The sequence below is a fragment of the Neolamprologus multifasciatus genome, chromosome 23 (genome assembly GCF_963576455.1).
Source record: "Neolamprologus multifasciatus chromosome 23, fNeoMul1.2, whole genome shotgun sequence".
Classification (NCBI taxonomy): domain Eukaryota; kingdom Metazoa; phylum Chordata; class Actinopteri; order Cichliformes; family Cichlidae; genus Neolamprologus; species Neolamprologus multifasciatus.
This window is the reverse complement of record NC_140460.1, coordinates 30,061,046-30,082,157: the sequence shown is the minus strand read 5'-3', so window position 1 is coordinate 30,082,157 and position 21,112 is coordinate 30,061,046. Positions and strand designations below refer to the sequence as shown.

The window sequence follows — 21,112 nt, the reverse complement described above, 5'->3', positions numbered from 1 at the left end:
GACACTGTGGGAAAATGACATTCCTTTAAACAGTGGAATGTGATTTTTCCACCCTTCCTCATTGGAGGTCGTTCATGATGTTTTGGATTATTGTTTTGGGGTCTGCTTTACTTTTCATCATTAGTCTGTCAGCATTATTCTTTGGTTTGTTGAACCTGAAAAGGTCCCTGGCTTATTGCTAAGTTTGTTGGATCCTTTTAGTCTCTCTGTTTTGATTTTGCATGGACTCTTGTTTGTATGAGCTACCCACCAACTCAACAAAAGTGCATTTTGAGTTTATTCTGTCAGTAATGTGTCGATTGCATGTTGTTTCTGATAACATCCTATGGTCTGAACTCCAGATACATACTATACAGTAAATATATGTAAGGAATACGAAATATGATTTACATAAAATGGATGTATGTATATTTTTATTTAATGTTTTTTCTTCACTTGTACAAAACTGGTAAAGTCTCATAAAAGTGCAATATAAATTGTGATCATATATTTGTTTTCTTTGGGTGCTATCAAGATTGATAGGAAAAAGGAACACATTTGTCAGCTATAGGAAATTGAATGAACTCTAAAATTTTGACCTCAGGAATTAGAAGTGAGGACTGCTGTTATCCATTTTCTGAAATACAATAACATGATGAACAGTAGCGGTGCTATAGCACAATGTCTCATGCAGCTTTAACCAAGTGCTATGTAGCTTTAAGTCCCCACCATAAGTTCCCTTTGGCACAGGCTGCTACACATGAAGGAGGAAGAGGGAATAATGATAGCAGTTATATTAGGTGGGGGAGCCTCTCTGGGCATCTGACAGAGTGATAGAGTTAATAAGGGACAGGGCCTGGTGAAATCTGTCAAAATGTGGTCGGCCAGCCTGTCGCAAGAGATAATCCCTGTAGGAAAAAAGAAATCACTGGATCCTCTTAAGAGTTTCAGCTAATGAAATCAGTGCTTGCCATCTGGGACCATTTCACATGTGACAGACGTTGACAAAGGGGACAGTCAGACCTGTGATGGTGAAACCATGGCAACTGGAAACACTAACACTGTGTAACCTTGCACCTTTACAGCAGTGCCTATTAGAGGGAGACACCACCTGAGCATAGAGCATGTGGGGAAACTGTGAGTTCATCATCACACATGTAAGGACTCTTTACATTTTTCACTGATTCCTTCACATCTGCTGTTGACATTTATGTCCTCTAACAAGAAGTGCTCATATGATTTTAATGATGTGTCAAGACACATAGAGTCTCTTTAGATAGCTGTCCACCTCGCTCTCTTCAACAGCTATCCTCTGCCCGTCTCCATTCGATGGCATACCCTCTGTGAAAATCAACCCTTTCAAAAAGTCAGTTAAGACTGGAGTCTAAAGGTTTTACTTTTCACATCCCTGGAGAGGCAGCATGGGTGTAGGGTATTGTCTCAGCTGTACTCCAGTAACAAACTGATATCATTTCAGCTTGGATGGAGTCTTAAACTGAATCACGTGGGTTTTTATGTTTTCACAAAGGTCAGCTCTCCACTCCAATTTGGATTTTAACTAGGGTTTTGCTGGAGATAATTGGGCATGAACCAAGGATTAAATTAAAGGAACAATACTGACTTTGTGTTATAAAGGTCTTGTTGGACTGTAAAACTATATCTAATGCACCATCTCCTCTATGTAAAGGAAGATTGTCCCTAATTGCTTAAGTTGCTAAGTCGCTTCTTTCACACCAAAAAGTCTTTTAAAAAGACGCTCGAAGGTTCTATACCTTGAATCATCACTTTTGTGATAAAACTTAAACACAGTTTGACTCTTAAGAAAGACTGTCTGAAAACAAGCTTTATCACCCTGCATTACGACCCTGTCCACACACACATTGCATATGGAGACTTGGACACATTGCAAGGAAGTAGTGGGTATCCTTTCACAGTTATTTTCCCCATGTAATGTTGTGATTGTGTGCTATTTTAACTCAAATCATTATCTTTTTCTAAGCCTAACCAAATGTGAACACAATGTTAAACTAGTGCAAACAAAGAAAATGCGAAGGAAAACCAAAATCCACGCAGGACAGTTTTTTCCTTTCAAACAGTATTTGCTCTTTGCTTCTTATTTAGTGCCATCCAAAAGTGTTGAAACAGCAAAGCCAGTTTGTTTGTGCTGCTGACTATCTCCAATGTTGTTGAAATATCTCTGATGGATTTTCCCCCTTTGCTTAGCTTTAGAATGGTAAGCTTTCGTCCTAAAAACAGCTCTCTGGTCTCCATTTTGGATGCTTAATGACTAAACAGTAAGTTATATTTGACACACCCGGGTAAAAAGAAACACCTTTGATGCAAAATGTGTAGTTTTGCGTAGACATAAATAGCACAGAACAAATCTGAAAATCTGATCATAAGGAGTACTCTCCTGAGAACATAACCAAGATGGTGGAGGTGTAGTTGAACCTCAATCCACTGTGTTTATTTTTTTACTGTTTTCGGAGTGTTTTACTAGCTTTTAGACGTGCCAAATGATCTGAATGTATATAATGGTATTGGCAAATTTGAATTTTCCATCCTCTTAATGAAAGTGAAAAAAGTAAAGATGACACAGGAAAAACATGCTTAACAATGTTATGAGTGTTGATGTTGCACACAACACCTACTCTGTTAGCAACACTTGTCTGAAATACCACAAAGACAACAAGCAGCTGATAAAAGAAGAGTCACCAGACCATAAATGAGTAATCCATGAGCTGTTGTGAGAGTAAACACATACTGTCACATTATCCAAGAAATAACTAGGATTTGTGTAATATTTTAAACAGCGTGTGCTGATAATATTTCCTGATTTGAGACGTTATTGTGCAAAATGTTTATCTTGTCCTTTACAAATGTTAGAAGTAATAGTGGTCGATACAGTTTTCTCAAATCACCGTGGTTACGGTGTGCTGAAAACATCACTTTGCCAAAACTAAGAGCTGCTCTGCGCCTCTCCTGCACCTGACTATCTCAGAAATTGCTCCAAGTGTTTTTGCTGGAGTCGGTGAAGCTACTGCAGCAGTTCAGATCGATCAGGTCAGCTAGTTCGATATCGGATGTAACACGTTGGAGGAGAGAGGTCATCTACCTAAACAGAACGTACTCCTTAAACTCCTTTAAATGTCTTGTTTTTGTGCTGCTCGCTGTTCGTTTCTCTCTCCCTCTTCGCTTTTGTTCTCTTCTTTTCTCAGCCCGCTTTCCCTATACTGTCCTACCTGTCATTTTTATTCACTGTTATTCTGCTTTCTTTTCTTTCTTCTTCACTTCTTGGGGATGTGACAGCTCTCTGGACTGCCTGAGCTGAGTATGTCAGCAGCTTACTAGTTATCTCAATTGTAACGAGGTCAGTGGTGGTCAGGGTTGTGCTACAACAGCTGGGACCAGTGCTTCCAAGATCTATAAAAGCTTCCATCTCAGCAAGTATAAGGTGAGTCTCTGTGCCCTCCCCTAACTCTGTGTTTCATGTCCTCTAGGTTTTAAATGAAACAGAATAGCTTATTTAAAACTTACAAAGTGCTGTATTTGTGCCTGGTTTATAGCGAGTCGGTTTAGGGGCCTGCCAAGAAAACAAGCCAGTCACACATGACTCACTGTTTGGGTACTTCAATTTATATTACACAATTTCTTTGACGGCAAATGGTACACACATGAGTGAATCTGTGCACAAAGACATGTGCACTGTATTTACACCTACCATTCAACCACATGCACACTTGCTCTAATGCTCCGTACTGAGTGTTTCTGGCCGTGAAAGCTGCCTTATGGGTTCGCTGGCATAACATACAAGTGGCCGCTCTGAAACATGACTCACAAGGCTCAACAACAGAAAACAAATCACTGGTCAAGACTAAGCCAATCAGTTGCTTTGGGCGTGTTTTTCTAAACATACATGAGCTTCTCCAACAAGTAAAAGCATTGATCCAGAGGTCGTTGCAGTCATTTCAAATTCTAAGGGAAAAGCTTTATAAAGCTGTCTCAATGGATATTTTGAAGCCTGGATTTGGGGGGTTGTTTTGCAGTTGCTGAAATGTGTGGATCTTACAGCTGAAGTTCAGTCTTCAGTTTAATTTTGTTCAATTTTTAGCTGTGTTACAGTTTATGGTTGGTTCACACAAGCAAAATCAACAGGACTACAAGTGAAGTAAACACTAGAAAACATTGGTGATGATATTCACCAATATAGTGCCTGTTCAGGAAAATAAGGGTAAAGCCTACTGTTCCCTGGTGTGTTGTTGCAGCAGACCCAGATAAGAAGTAACGAGCACCACTAGACATTTGTGGGAAGGAACCCAAGCCAAGCACCAGCTATGAATATTGGTTTAAACCCTCATTTGTTTATGTTTTGCCAGAAATTAATTGGAACATGCAAACATATATGGAAAGATATCTATCTATCTATTCTATCTATCTATTCTATCTATCTATCTATCTATCTATCTATCTATGCAGTTTCTTTAAATAATCTTCAGGACTTCAGGCCAACCAAGAGATATAATCTCTCCAGCATGTCCTGGGTCTGCCCCGGGGCCTCCTCCCAGTGGCACATGCTCCTCTACTTGGGGCAGGAACTCATCCCTGACCCAGAGTGCGTACTCCACGCTTTTGGAGGTGCTAATTCTCATTCTCACCGCTTCACACTCGGCTGCAAACCGTTCTAGAGCGATTTTATAAATCCAGGTATGCTATTACTACATTAGCAGCGTTTTTGGAATCATTGGCATGCTGGAAAATATAGCAACTGCCAAACAGATGCTTTCTAGATGGTGTTGCATGATGGATCAAAATCTGACATTTTTCTATATCCTTGCTTCCATTAATTTTGACAAGATTTATGCTTTAACGATTCATTAAAAAAAAAAAAAAATTTCAAGAGAAATGAGGGGTGACTCAAGACTTTTGCGAGTAAATAGTTTCTGTAGTTGTTGTATTGTTTAACACACTAAAATTATAATATAATTTAAATTTTAATAATTTTCAGATCACAGCTCTGCAACAGACTGCTGACCAGTTAGAGCGTACCCTGCCTTTTGCCCTATGACAGCTGGGATAGCCATACCCCATGAGCGTGAACTGGACAGGTGGTTAAGAAAAGAGACAGATGGATGCCATCTGATGGATGGATGGGAGGGCAACAATATATTTAACATACTTTACTTTCCCTCTCTTTAAATGTTTATTTTATTTATTAATTTTTTTTAACAAATAATTGTACTTTCACCTGATGTTTTGGGATATTCTACCATATCTGAGAAAATCTTACCTTCCTCCCAATCAACTAGTCAGATTTCAGATCTATACAATTTCAAGCAGTGGGTCAATACAAGTGATTGATAAAAGGTGTTACAAGCAATTTATATTACTTAAAAAAAAGAAATAAATCACCTAAACTCTCAAAGTCATGCTGAAATAAAACTGCATTAAACTAAACAGGCGAGATATTGTCTGAAAAACAAATAAACCGTTTCCTGTGTTAAAATGGAATAAAATGGAGGAGTGAGCAGGTTGAGTATACTGCCAGGACTTTGCGTTTAGCAAAGTAATTGACAACACTTCTCAAATCCAAAGTCTGAGAGATGAAGTTCTAATGGGTAAGCAGTTTGTGTTTTGTTTTTTGTTCTTTCATTTTGTTCATACAGAAATGTTCCACTGTTTCAGTAGCTTGAAGGACGGCTATAAGAATTTCTGAAGGCATCTTTTAGAGCATTTTTAATCTTGAGTGTCAGGAAAATTGATAGTGACTAGAGAAATTTGAATACTCAATTTAGCTATCCATCCATCCATCCATCCATTTGCTTCCGCTTATCCTTTTCAGGGTCGCTGGAGCCTATCCCAGCTGTCAAAGGGCGAGAGGCGGGGTACACCCTGGACAGGTCGCCAGTCTGTCGCAGGGCCAACACACAGGGACAGACAACCATTCGCACATTCACACCTAATGGCAATTTGGATTTTCCAATTAACCTATCCCCACAAGCTGCATGTCTTTGGACGGTGGGAGGAAGCCGGAGTACCCGGAGGGAACCCACACAAACACGGGGAGAACATGCAAACTCCACACAGAAAGACCCCGGCCTGATGTTGGAATTGAACTCAGGCCCTTCTTGCTGTGCGGCAACAGTGCTAACCACCGTGCCACCGTGCTGCCTCAATTTAGCTATAGTAAAATAATATTTTTTAAAAAAGAAACTTTCATCAAACCTGGCAGTGTACAAAGTCACTTTCCACACTCCTCCTATGCAGTGATCCCTGGGCCAGCATGGTTCATCAAAACAAAAAGTGTCACTCATAAACAGCAGATCTTACCAGTCAAGATTTCCTGTCCAGAGGAAGAAATGATAAGAGATGATAAGTAGAGAAAACCAGGATGAATGAGAACAACATCTCAAAACAACTCCTATGTAGCCAATTCAAGAAATTCCCAAGATTAAGACAGACTGTCTAAAGGTGGGAAGATTGTGTGAAAGATAACCTCCAATGCTTAGCCATCAGCAGCTGGAAATAGTACCAAGGGACAGCAGATGGAGACAATTAGTGTGAGAAATGCAAAAAAGCAGCTCCATGCCAAGACAGGCTGCCAAAAGTGCCACAGAGTTCCCCATTCTCAGATCTGACAGGGATTGGATTGAACTTTATTATTATCTAGTTATTGAATCCAAAAGGATGCCAAACAAATAATACCATCTGTTAAAGGAACTACACATTAAACTCATGTGTGTTTGCCATACAGGTACAGTTGTAAAATTAGTGTGCCAGCATGCTGATGTTTAAAGGATGAAAAAGGTAATGAGAATTTATCTCGATGTATTTTAATACACATATCCATCAGGACGTGTATTAAAATGTATGGAACATCAACAGTTGCTGAGACATTTTAGGACATACTTCTCCTAAAATAAATCCAACGTGACTTTTTTTTTGAGAACTATCCAAAAGCATTGATAGATTAAATAGATAAATAGGAAAGTATGTGTGCATGTTTCCTGCCAATATGTACCTGACTGTAGTATGTGTGGGTACATGTCTTGTACACAAGATTAAGACTTGATTGTTCAATCAGCATATAAATGATTTTTAACTGGAATCCTTCCAATCTCATAAAATGATGTTCTCGAAAAGTCCTGATAAACAGGTTTATTCAGTTTTTATATTGACAGAGTCAGGTATTGAATATGAGTCTAAATAATAATTAAGTAAAAACAAACTTGGTCTTATCATTTCAATACTGGATTTAAAACTCAGTTAAGCGTAACACAGGAAACATTTTTCTAATAACTTGAAGACAGATGTATTCTCTGACTGTAGTCTGCATAAGTGTTTCTCTGACAACTCCTTCCCTTGAAAACACTAGTTTTGAAATCTCCTCTTAAATTGAAATTGTACAAATGTTCAAAATGCTGGATGTCCTTGTTCATTTGGTCTCCAATGAAAACAAAGGAGCATCAATGGAGTCTTTAAATGACGTTTGCTGCACGTCATCTAAGATGTACCCGACTCTGGCGCGCCGGCTTAGCTCAGTCGGGTGAGCAGGCAACCATATGCTGCATAGCTGAAAGTGGCCGGCCCAGGTTCAAAGTCTGACCTGTGGCCCTTTGCCGCATGACTTTCCCTCTGCTTTTCTGTCTATTTGGGGTGTATCTATCCAATAAAGTCAGTTATTGACTTTATTGGATAGATACACCCCAAAGAAAAAGATCTACCTGAATGAGCTGTACCTGTTTTGAAGACAGAAAAACAAATGGCAGGAAGATCTTGTAGACTTTCTGAGATATTACTGGTCCCTTTAGTGATATAATGCCTGTCCTTTGATTTTCAGATGGCCTTCATCTATTGCTTTCTCCTTTTTAGTTAAAGAACACCATTCCCACCATTCTCTTCTCTTTGGCTGGTGCTTTCTTTTCACCAGTGCTTTTGTCTCGGTGTCATAAGTGTTCCCTTTTGCAATCTGCAAGAGGTATGAAAACAATTTATTTTATTTTCTATGCTCTATGACTGTCCTCGTCCTGATGAAACGGAGGCATAGTGAAAACCACCCACATCAATATTTCAGGCACTCATGGGCAAAAATGGGCACAAAGCAGACATGGTCCAGAAACGGAGTGAGAGGAGGGAGGGCTGAAGAAGAGCACCAAAAAAAGGCAGAAGAGAGTGAATGAAAAAGTAAATCATAGACTGAGAATGGCACCGTATGGAACATAAAAACATTGGATGAACAACAGAAAAGAGAACAGAGGCGGCAGAGAAGGAGACCACAGGGGTCTGGTTTGTAATAATGATTGAAGTTTTTCCACCAGGGCCAGCTGGGACCAAAAAGCTTAAGTAAAGGGCAAACACACAGACTTGCTCATAGTGAAACGCTAGAGGTGGACAACTGTAAAATTGAAAGATTTTGAGAGACAGGCAGGGGAAATAATGCAGCAAAAAAGAAGAAAGGATACACAGACATGTAATAAATAAAACATGGGCCAAATGATCATCATTCATGATGACAGAACAGACTGCAACAAGCTGGTATTTTCAGATTGGAGCTTTCTGGTTTGATATATGAGGAAAGGGCACATTCAGATATATTGCAGCATATGCTTCATTTTTCTCTCTGGAAGTTATTTTTGACACAAAACTTCAGTGATGTGTTTTCATCCTATCCTGTGTTGTTGTTTTTGTTTTGTTTTTGTTTGTTTTTTTTTATTCTACATGATGCAACATTAAGTCAGAGTTTTCCCTCTGCAGTATTTGCGGTCGGGTCCTGTCAAAATTTTCTTCCTCACTGTCTGCCTGATGTGCAGAACTTCTTAAATTATTATTTTTTTTAAATTCTTTTGAGCTTCTATTTTTTCACTCAGCAAGATAAAAACAGGATGAGACATTTTTTTTGGAATAATCACTTTGTATATTTTGTGACACATTCTGTCTTATTTTCTAAGTACTACAGTAAGATTAATGTGGATATTAACTGGATTGGTACTACAGAACCTTTCTACTACAAGTGTCAGTCACTTTCATGTAACATTCACAGACAATTCAATGGCTGCATCAGGGGCACCAGTTCAGTATCTGCAAAGATTGCTACAGCTGGGGATCAATTCACCAGCTTTCCAATGGGTAGATGACCTACTCTACCACCTGAGCCACAGCCACCACAACAGAACAGATGAGATCATTGAGATGATTATATGAGAACAGATGAACTATTAAGTTCAATGAAATTGTAAAAGTAAGGGTGTAACTAATGAGCGAAACTCCGCTCAAGTTCATTAGCTTGTAAACTTAGCTTATTTAGCCAGACCGTACATTCACAAGACAATTTGTAATACAACAGCCACACTGGGTCAAACCCAGGCTGCTGCATTGAGCTTTGTGGCATATGGTAATCAACTCAGAGAGTTAAACTGTCACCAAACGGCACAAATTTTGAACTGGACACAAAACTGACTGAAATATTAAAAACAACACTGGGTTGTTAAATGATTTGCTGGTTACTACAAAGTCTTTTTCTTTGTTCTTTTAAGATGTGGATCCAAAAATAAGTTATTATTTCTTTGTCCCATTAATCTATGCATGGAACACAACAGGAAAGCTTTGAAAAAACGAATAAAAAAAACTCTTTGATAAAATTATAGATTTTCATTCATTTTTTAAAAAGAAATTGTTTTTAAATGTAATGTAATGTAAAGAGTCAAGCCACAAGGCCTTTTTCTTGATAGATCTATAAAATATATATAAAAGGGAGTTTTTCCTTCCCACTGTCACCAAAGTGCTTGCTCATCGGTGGTCAGATGATTGTTGGGTTTTTCTCTGTATGTATTATTGTAGGGTCTACCTTAGAATATGAAGCGCCTTGAGGTGACTATTGTTGTGATTTGGTGCTATATAAATAAAATTGAATTTAACTGAGATTGAATTTAATAGATAAGACACTAGGAGAATGGTGGATAGCAACTATAAAGTAGCATATTGTGAGACTGTACATTGTAGATCCAATTTTTACCAGTTAGGATTCTCCATAAAGGCCTGTCATCTATGGAGCACACACTCCCAACTGAAATTAAATTACACAGAGATGAAATATTTCACAGTAAATGCCAAAGATCTGCACATCAGATTTAAAGCCATTTTAATGAATTATACACATAATTTTATTAGAATTTTTTATCATAACATATTTGAATTTGTATTGTCTTATGTATATTTAATTGTTACTGCGGATTTTTTCCCATTTTTTTATTGTTGGTAGTTTCATGTCTATAATGTATGTTACTCAATACCATAAAAAGTTATTTTTTTTTGTTTGTTGTGGATGCAAAAAACCACAACACACAAGGGCAATGGTTAGTTACTAGCAACAGATAATAAGCTTTCTTTGGAACACCTGCAAAAAACATTGTTTTGGAACTCTTGGAACTTTTATTTGATAGGAACAAGTCTCACACCCAGCTTTTTACAAACTGCCATTTGGGCGGGACTCTTGGCCAAATATTCTCTGTAGAAATGTTTGCCTGACTCCCGGTGCCAATGTAAGAGGTTTGCCTTTGAACATGTAATTAACATGAAGATTTATTTCTCTTTTATCTCAAACCATGATATTTTCCATTCCCTAACTAAAAAGCCACAGAAAATACAAGCCAAAACCAAAGTTTAAAACTGCCCACTTAAACCAGTCTTGAGTTTGTGTCTTTTGGTGAAGGTCTGGTGCTGCCACCCCACACACAGCCCAGTGTGGACTTTGATGGGTTTGTATATTTTCTCATCTGACAACACTTTTCTATTGTGCTGTTGCCAAAAGGGTATCCAGTGAGAAGCACTTATGATCTAGTGTTAGTAGGTCACAACCTGGGAATTGGTAATTTGCGGAACAGGAAGTAGAATAATAAAACAAAAGAGTAACTCAAGTTGTATTTATATTACATGATTCAATTACTGTGGTAGACACAGGTTTGCTATGAGCTGTTTACTGTTAGCTTGTCACTTCCACAGCTGGTCTGTCACATTTCTTTTTATCTACTTAACCTTTATTTATATGGTAAATGGTCTGGTTCTTATATAGCGCTTTTCTACTTTATCTGAGCACTCAAAGAGCTTTACACAACATCATTGTACACCAGCACTTCCTTATCTATGCTTTTTTCTAAGTTCTTCCTATCTAATTAGATGTCTCATTCTAATTCACATGCATTCATACTGTAATGGATGCATCAGAGTAACATGGGGTTAATATCTTGCCCAACTTGGCAAGCAGACTGGAGCAGGGTTGGGATCAAACCATCAGCATTCCAGTTAGTAGGTGACCTGCTCTACACCTGCCATCTCTGTCAGTGTGTAAACCAATCTAAAAAGAAAAAGCCAGGGTTTCCAGGGAGTAAACTGTGTGCAACTCATTACTACGTTTTAGTGACCAAACTAGGTTGACAGCTAACACACTGATTAGCTTTGAGGGCTCCTGCTTCCTTGTCCCTTTCCAATAAATCTTAATTAAATGAAATGATGTCAATTCCAAAAACAATACCTGGGGGAATGGGGCGGAGGTTGAGACACAGACACACACAAAAGCTAAAAAAAATTGTGGGGGCTAATGTGACTGATTAGAGCTAACATGTCCTGGCTGCTGGCAGAGAAAGTCCTAAGAGTAGGCACCAAGCTTCAACAAACAAATCTGAATTGCAGACAAATTGCACTCTGCTGCCCCCAATGCAAACCGCGAGCTGTACATTGGGGTGTGGGTAATTTAGCATCCAGTTCCAACAGTTATTAGCTAGTGTCACTGTGGGATGGAAGCCATAAGAAAAGACTTATGGCTCACAGAGACTTAGCTGGGAAACAAATCTGTATGTTTACATACAAATAGAAAAATAAATACAGGTAACCCGGCAGTTATAGGTCATTAAATTGCATTAAAAAGTGATTATAAGATGTATGTTTCTATATTTGTTTGCATATGTGTAGGTCTTTGACTGTGGGTGACACCGAGATTGTGGAGGTTCAACCTACACAGATGCCAAGACACTCACTTTCTTCCATTTCTCTGAAAAAGATCATAGTGTCAGTGATTGGTTGAAAAGTCATCTCAAACACAAAAAGGGAGAGACAGCAGAGTTCACCACGAAGAAAAACTGGAAAAAAACAAAACCTTTATAAAGTCATGGATGAGAAACGCAGTTTTACTTCAGCGTGTTCATAATTCCACAGTGAAAGAAATATTCTGCTCCCTAGAGTACGACACCAGGGAGCAGAATAAAATTAAAAAAATAAATTCAAAAAAGTAAAAAGTAAATCTTAAATCAAATTGAATTCAGAGAGGCAGAGGACAGGAAGGCAGTGGGAGTCAGTCTAGCAAAGAACAGGTGAAACGCATAAATCCAAAGGTCAACAAGGTCATACAGAAGAAAGCCAAGTAAACAAAGGAAGTAAACGATGGTTGGACTTATTGGAAAAAAGTTTTTCTCACAGAGCACAGGTGAGACTAATGAGGGCAGGATATAAAGATATCAACATCACGGATACCAAAACTAAACAGGAAATGACTTGACGGAAACCCAGCAACTATGAAGTAGTTCTTTGTATGTTACCAATTCTTTTCTACAAAAGAGGCTAAGCTGAAGGATCATTAACAGCACAACAAGAACAAGAGTCTCTGCAAAGCACTGCCATAAGTGCACTCATGCTGTGTATGCATTCATACAGTATGTAGTCACCACTCTGTCTCTTGGCCAGCAGAACTCTTTATTCTGCAATCAAGGCTTTTCTCCCCTGAATGTCAGTGTTCTCTAACTCGAGCTGAAACCTGACAAGCATCTGCTCGTGTCCAAAGAGAAAAAGATGTAGGGAAATGAAAAAAAAAACCTTGTTATGTCAGTGATTGTGCACCCCTGAAGTGGGCCCTGATGAAGCTAATCATTATTGAAACATGAATATAATTTGTTAATCAGACTCTGCTTCACCTGCTAAAATATGAACTCACTCATTTGAAATCTCTTTCAACTCCCACCCACCCCCCACTGATTCCCTCTGAATCTTTATTGCTCCCTATCCATCTTCATCTTCCGTACCCTCTGCCTGCCCCTCCCATGCACTCTCGCAGTCCTCTCTTTCACAATATGGCCCCATGCTCGCTGAATGTAAATCATATTTCAGTCTCTTTCATCAGGCGCCTGGCTTTCTAAATGTTCACTGAGCAATTCCAACATCACCAGGCACTACTATTTATACATGTCGACTTCCAAAGAGGCTTGGGATCTGTGTCTGTTTTCAGGCTCCCCCAAATATAAACTGAATCATGTAAATGACATAGGCTACATGCCTAGGTCATATTTTGGGGATTTAAGTCTATAATTATGTGAGCGAGTCACACAAGATCATGTAGATGAGCAAACTGACTGCTATATTAAAACAAGAGTCACCTAAGCTCCGTGCATATGGGCTTTCTCAACAGTATGTGGGCTGATTTTAATTTTGCCTTCCTTGGTTGCTGATTTTAATCCAGTCTAGAGACTGTGTGTAAGGAAGGAATTTTCATCCCTCCTGGAGTAATAATTACAGACAAAATTACCTTCTGTTTTTTGGCAAACCCCCTTGCCACCCTGTAATTTTAATTACATCCGTAGTAAGTAGGGGTAGGGGTTTTTGTTTGTTTTTCCTCCACAGGTCTGTTCCTTCTTCCACATGATATCCATACGCTGTGAAATTTGGATTTTGTATGAAAATAGAAAAAAAAATGTTAATGTATGTGTTATTTGTTATTAATCTCCTGTAGTCTCTCTTCCACAGCATGTCTTTTATCCTGTCTTCCTTCTCTCACCCCAACCGGTCGCGGCAGATGGCCCCGCCCCTCCCTGAGCCTGGTGCTACTGGAGGTTTCTTCCTGTTAAAAGGGAGTTTTTCCTTCCCACTGTCGCCAAAGTGCTTGCTCATAAGGGATCATATGATAGTTGGTTTTTCTCTGTACGTATTATTGTAGGGTCTACCTTACAATATAAAGCGCCTTGACTGCTGTTGTTATTTGGCACTGTATAAATAAAATTGAATTGAATTAGTGCTTATTGGCCATTCTAGTAGTGTGTAGAAGGGATAGTCTTCTGAGCCTTTTGATTGAATGCTGAGTGATTATTTGTTTGGCCACTTAAAAAGATAATACTATTTTTCTGATAGGGTTATTGCAGTTGTAAAGACTAATGATGCATTTTTTCACTTCTTCCCTTTCATGTTGAGAGTTTAAATGAACATCTACCAAATACAAGTCTGACACTTGGAATAAATTCCAGATCCTTTATCTGCTTAATTTGTCATGAAATAATGAGAGAACGAGCCTCACCTGGGCATCAAACCATTTGCCAGTCAACTGTCCAATTGTTCTCTAAAAACTGAGGAGTATATTTAAAAATATATATATATATTTAAAAAAAATATATATATATTTAAACCCCTTGAATTAAAGCTGAAATTCTGCCCTTGTGACATCAGTCACTACCACAACCAGCTGTTTCTTTTACATGCATCAAAAATCCTGTTTTTTTAAGAGTAACACTTTACAAACATATTAGCACAAAGGTTGCATTATATAATAGTATCAGCATCTCTGCAAGAAAAAGAAAAACTCCAATAAAACCTGGGTTTTTTGAGGTTGTCCTACAGATGGAGTGTCCTACGTGTTATACAGACTTGTGCAGATTTATATTTTTTGAAAGTCAGTAAAAAAAATCTTTTTTTGTTTCCCTTTAAACTAACAGGAGATATACTGACTATAAACTTCTACTACTTGTAAACATGGCCATGTTTGCCATTATATTTGTCGTTTATATTTTCCAGTCAAAGATTTCGTGTGACTAAGTATAGATTTACAGAGCTGCTAGCACAGCTATGGCTTAACTGTAACCTCCTCTTTATTCTCTGCATTTTCAATGCTCTAGTCAACAGGTTTACAACCACCTAATTTGCATTGTGTGCCTTATCTCAGGAGCACTTCCTCTTTTGTTTCCCTATGGCAACAATGATTGGGGTATGTGCAGTGGTGCACTTGCAACGCCACACTGAATGATTCAAAGAATGAGCCTTGAGGTCTTGGACTGTTTAACACACATGCTTTTGTGGGGCTGTGCATATAATACTGGTTTAGAAAAAAGACCATGTGAGTCACACGAAAATCTGTATGGAAAAAACAGAGAACTGGAGATATGCATTCATTTCCCACACATGGAAAGTGATTATCATATATTGGAAATGTACATATGGTACATTACAGTACCTATAGAAACAACCTTAACAACCACAGACTTAAATAAACAGAAAACTTTATACTTGTACACTCCATAAACAAACCAAACAACGCTAGGAAAAAGACTCCTTTGAGTCAAATAAAGCAGAGCGATTTAGAGCTTCTGTTTGGTAGCGTGTGACTATTCTCACATCCAAGGAGACAAGCAACAAACCTTCATCATCATGCAGCAAGACAAGCAACTCACACACACATGCCTGTGATGCCAGCTCCATTAAAAGATTTGAATCAGAGACAAAATAGATGCCTGGTAAAGTGTTAATGGAATTTTTACGAGCCCAATGCACTTGATAAAGACGCTAGCGTCCTCATCAAGTCTGGATTGATTTCTTGCAGGGACATGTTGTGGCTCTTAGTTTATTTAATATTTAATTAAGTGCGTTTAGGTATGGTGGTGCATATTGATTGATCTCGTCTTTTTATTTTGTGGAAAATGATTCACAGTTAAGCAAAAGGCAGTCTCATTTTTCAGCTTTCAGCATGTCATCTGGCACTTTACAATGGGATTCCTAAGTGTGACAGAGTGTCAAAATCCCACTCACTTAAAAGCAGGCAAAGGACGACTTTAAAAAAGCAGCACAAATGAACTATGCGAAAAGCCTAATGCATTGCTTCTTTTACTGCCTTTCATATCAAACACTCTTTGAATACAGGTCTTTCGTCAAGAGTATATCGTGAAAGCTTTAGAGAAAATATTTCCAACTATCGCTTGAATCAGTCCAAATGTCTGAGAGTGAGTCAGTGACAGCGATGATTTAGGTTATGAAAATAAACTGGGGGAACATTCCAGACCTCTTGTGCCGCCGTCCGAATTTATGTAGACACAGTTTGAGCCAGAAACCAGAGACCATGAGACCTCTGCCTAAAAAAGCTTAGACGACTCTCTATCTTTAACCATGTTATCCTGTTACCCAGCTGTGACCAGGATTATACCATAGTATGAAATCCTTTTAAACTCTGTTATGTTGGGTTTAAATTTCACCAGATGCATCAGAATTAAATGTTTCACCCTTTATGTAAATCCTGATAATCTGACAGCCTTAGACAAATAAAAAGGGCATTTTAAGACATCTTCTGGGATTAGGAATCAACTGTAATTAGCATAGGTGATGAGCAATTGTCTCACCGTGATAACTTCCTGATTAAGACCATATTATTTATCTTCCTTCGCACACAGTTTGACCTATACTGTGACTGTTGTGAACATCAGCTTACCTCCTCAGTCCAACAGATGTTACACTGCCACCCACTGGCAAACAGCAGCCATCGCATCATGAATGAGCACCAACTCATGGCATGAACGCCAGAAAGCCATGTGTATACATTTTAACCATCTAGTGTCCTAGTCAGTGGCCTACATTTGTGCATATATACAGAGCCCATTCAAGCTTTAAAGAGTTAAACATGACACAGCACCACTACATCTGTTTAAAGCATGTGTTTATTCTTCCTTGTGTGCACAGTCATGACCAGGAGGGCAGGCAGATGTTGTAAACGCAAGCCAGTATCCCACGCATACTACACAACTGCAAAAAAATATACTCCTTGCACAATAAAACCTTACATCAATTCAAATCCACGATTATTGTGAACAATCCTCTCAGTCCTCTCTCCCCACCAACACTGTGGATTCTGGCCACGGCTGAGCGACCACCCGGGAATCCACCACACATTGCTTTTGCTGACCATCGAATGGCATTGTGCTGTTTAAATAAATGAAATGGAGCGCAGATAGAAAAATGCTGTGCATCATCAAATATGAAGCACTACAATATAGATAAGCTGGAGATGAGGTCAGATTTTATAGCCAGCCGGTTGCAGAGTGCTAGTCCTCACTCTCTCTGGGAATCTGGGAATACTGCCCATATGCTCCACTGACACTGACTACAGGCTCTTTTTTGTTTGTTTGTTTGGTTTTTTCTACGGAGCAGACTATGAGCACTCATGATACAGTGCCAAGATACAGCATGTGTACCAGTGCCAGCTTATGACACCCAGACTTTTGACCAGCTGTACAGATTGTTACCTAAAAAGAATATAAATAACTGATCCATTTTTGTTTTCTGTGAGAGACACGCGTAAGAGAGAAATACGTTTGAATATATATAAAAAGAACCAACTCATCATTAGAAGACTTGAGTCTGATAGAAAGTTTTGCAAGGTGGTAAGCTGACTGTTGCCCAGAAGCTTTATGGTACCAGTCTTTACTGGAAGTAGACTGTAAATTCAGTATAATATGCAAAACTCTGTCCTAAAAAAGTCTTTTCTTTTATCTAGGGATGACAACTGAGAACTGGTTCTTGTGGGGAAGAAACTAAGAATTCCAATAATTCCTTGGAATTTTTTAGTCCTATCAATTCTACAGTTGTGCTACAATCAGCTGATTTCAGTTTGTGTGGTGCGTCTACAGCGTGATTATAGACATTAATTTTAGTTTTACTGCACAAAATAAAGGGAGCAATTATTATTTAGCAATAATATTAGCACACTTACCCAGTATTTAATATTGCAGTCATGTAGGAAAGTAATTATTTTAACCAAATATGAAATTGAAACAGAAAAGTCATAACAAATCCTAACATGTTTTTATTTTTTAAGTAGCAGTTAATAATTAGGAAGGCTGTTGATTGGTATTGCAGTTCTACCTTTAATTGAGGTTTCGCTTTGGAAAACTTGTATATATTAATTGTCGAATAAAATTACATTAATATTTATGTCACACTCTTTCTTTGAGCAGAAAAATAAGTCATGAAGACAATACTGACATTTTAAGCTAGTTAATAAAATGACAGTAAATTTAAAAGAAAATCACAGTTTCCCCTCCTGCTTTGTGATACTGCAAATGAACATCATGTATTGATTATGTTTAAAAATGACTTCTGCTTTGGTCTACAGTGAAAAAATACTTCTCTCTTTAGCTGCTGAATGCTAATGTTAGCTAGTAGCTATTAACAAAAACAATATCCTGCTACAGATGTAAAATGTGCTAACGGTAGACATAAGCATAACTGAAGCAGTAATGCTACATGTTACATACTTACATACATGCTTTGTATGGATAAAGAAAAGCAAGCATGTGTCTCTTCATGTTTGCCACTACAAGTCACTTCTCTCACCTTATAAAGACTCATTTAACGCCTTGTTACAGGAAAAACTCTTTGCTGAAACAGCTTTACTAAGCCAAATACTACAAGACTGACTGATAACACTGAGAACACATGTATCAACATTTCTTTGTGTATCAAAGCCTAGCACCATTTTCCTAATGGTGAGATAACAAAGTTTTATACATGGGAAACTGAAATGCAAGAGCCAAAATAAAGCCAAAGTGTAGGTGTTAATTCCTGAGATTATTAGAGGTCAGATAAGTGTAGTCCAAACCGCTCTGATTAAGAAAAAAATAGGATATACTAAAAGATAAACTTAAAAAAGAAAACATCTGAAGATGCTATGGTTAAATCTTGACTTTAGTGATGTACCTCATTAGTCACAGACATAAAATGTTTTCATCTCAGGAGCCAGGTGTGAATTCTGATGGACCCACCTCTCTCCTCTCGTTCTCTCTTCTCAGTCTAACACAGAAGCTTCACGCTGCTTCCAGCAGCAGCCGACATACCAATTACAGGGTTATTTTTAAAATCCTGCTTAACCATAAAGCCCCCAAAATAGGTCTTAAATAACAGGGTGTCAAATATCAGTGCATCTCTGCCACCACTCGGCACCGTTGTATATTTAAAAATACATGGTCCATAATTCATCAACTGTTTTGGATTTTGTTGCCTTTTATTTTATGCGTTTGGAATAATTTAAGGGGTTTGAATTGGTCTCTCAACCACATTAGGAACAAAAAAGTAGGTCATCTGGGCCTTTTTGTCCCATCATCAGACATTTGGTAAATGGGAGCTTGTCTCATAATGGAACACTTCAACTCCAACACACTTAGATTTTCCCCTCAGAGAAGCCAGCTTGGATGGAAAAACAAAGCTAGAGAGAGAAGGCCGTCCTCCTCTCGGGTAAGGAGACGTGTCCTAGAAGCATTTTCCCCCAGAATCAACAAAGTGATGGAAAACTCCAAACTGCCAGCAAGATAACTGTACTAAAGTAAATAGAGAGATAAACAGCGCTGTGTGTTTTCTTTCCCATTATATCCAAAAATAAGTCACCCGTAAAGGTCAGCTCCTGCCAATACATAAAGAAAGAGAGCTACAGTCTGCAGCAGTGAAATCTGCATAGTGTACACTTTCACTCCACATAAACCTGATGACTTTTGCCTGAAGCACGACTTCATAGTCATGTTACCACTACTGACTTTACATTTTTCTGAAGGTTGCAAGAGCTTTTCAATTTGTTCAAATGCACATTGCATTAAAGCCATCCATCTACCTGACACACTCAGCAAGAAGTGGCAGTTACCTATACCACTCATTTCCCCTGGAGAAAAACGGATGTCACTGCTCACAAAAGTGCAGTTCACATTGCAATATAAAGACAAAACTTCACAGTCAAGGTACTTACTGTGTTTGCTACAGCGGGCTTCTCAAACATCCTCTTCAGGCTATCGAGCGGGATGTCAAACCTCTCGATCCTCTTAGCAGCCTGTAGGTCCTCTCTGAGCACCGGATCATCTGATGCTTCTGCCTGTAGCCCAGAGGGACTCTGAGAAACGGAGCCCGAGGTCACACTCGCGACCTCCTCTCTATTTCCTGATTGAATTTCCATTGTTGTAAAGAAACCGTACACCCCCACTACCTCTTTTCTCTTCAGGTTGATGCACTGAGGGGAAGTCTATTGTGTCAGGTGAGTCAGGAAGCGAGGGAGGTATGAGAGGATGAGGGACAGAGATGAGATGTTACTCGAGTCCTTCTCTGTCTAGAGAGCGCTCTGGGTTGTGCAGGCACAGTAAGAGGCTCGAGGAAGGAGGAGGAGAATAGCAAAACTTCACAGGGAAAGTTTTTCCTTTCTCCTCTGCCCTCGAATCACTCATGCTCACAGAAGACTAGGTAAAGTCACATGTTTACAAAAAAGAGAAGCTGTCTGCCTGAGAATAAAGAAGCGGGAAATGGGACAGGGAACCCTAACCTTCTCTTAAGTTTCCTCTTTAACAGCTTAAAATATATAGTTAATAATGTTCAAATAGCTTAAGGCTTCCTTAATTATATTCATAATCATACATTTACATTATATTTAGATACATTTTATGGCAAATGTATCATTTGACTTGTGTTGATTGTACATATGAAACAGACTTTTGTGTAAGGCAAAGATGTAAAGCTAAACCATTTGTGCTGTTTCAGCTTCTGTGTTCTGGTGTTTTAGATGCTATCACAGTAAATGTTAGAAATGACACCTGTGCTTTTTCAGGGCTCACATTTGCCATCCGTCATGAAGGAGGTCCAGCTAGAAATTTCTGTGAAAATGCATAAATCCATGTCGCTACATTTAGCAATTTAATTTCTCTTACACTTGTTCATTTCTGTAGTTGTGCACTACTATTAATTAAATATAAACAGTGGGATTGTGAAAACCTGAAAACTGACTGTGGGTTTTCACAAAACTTGCAGCTGCTGCAAATGCATTTTAGAAACTCCTCCAAAATAAAAGCTTCCTGGAATCACATAAGGGTTCCAGGTAGGTTTACTCCTATTTGTTTCACAATCCTTCAGATTTCTCACTGGTCACTCAAGTCTAGTCATGTGCTAATAACTGAGAAGCGCATGCTGCGGCTGGCCTCAAGCCACCTGTTGATGGTTAAACTGTATATAGCCTGAACTAACAAATGTTCTAACACTGAGCTGTGTGTAACATTTCCTTTGTAACCTTCATCAAATGTGACATTTCATATAAGTT

At 38.6% G+C, this 21,112-nt stretch overlaps 1 protein-coding gene across 2 annotated transcripts in view; it reads right to left on the bottom strand.

Annotated features, from left to right (window-relative positions):
* The window catches only part of xirp2a (xin actin binding repeat containing 2a), a 74,633-nt gene extending 54,447 nt beyond the window's left edge, over nt 1–20,186 (bottom strand). The window contains exon 1 of one of the 2 annotated variants that reach the window (XM_085151166.1): nt 19,781–20,186. In XM_085151166.1, coding sequence (XP_085007292.1) covers nt 19,781–19,984 — 204 coding nt within the window. In that variant the 5' untranslated portion in view covers nt 19,985–20,186. The remainder of the gene's footprint in view (nt 1–19,780) is intronic. The other variant, XM_085151168.1, reaches the window with a different exon arrangement.
* Between the last annotated feature and the right edge of the window lie 926 nt (nt 20,187–21,112).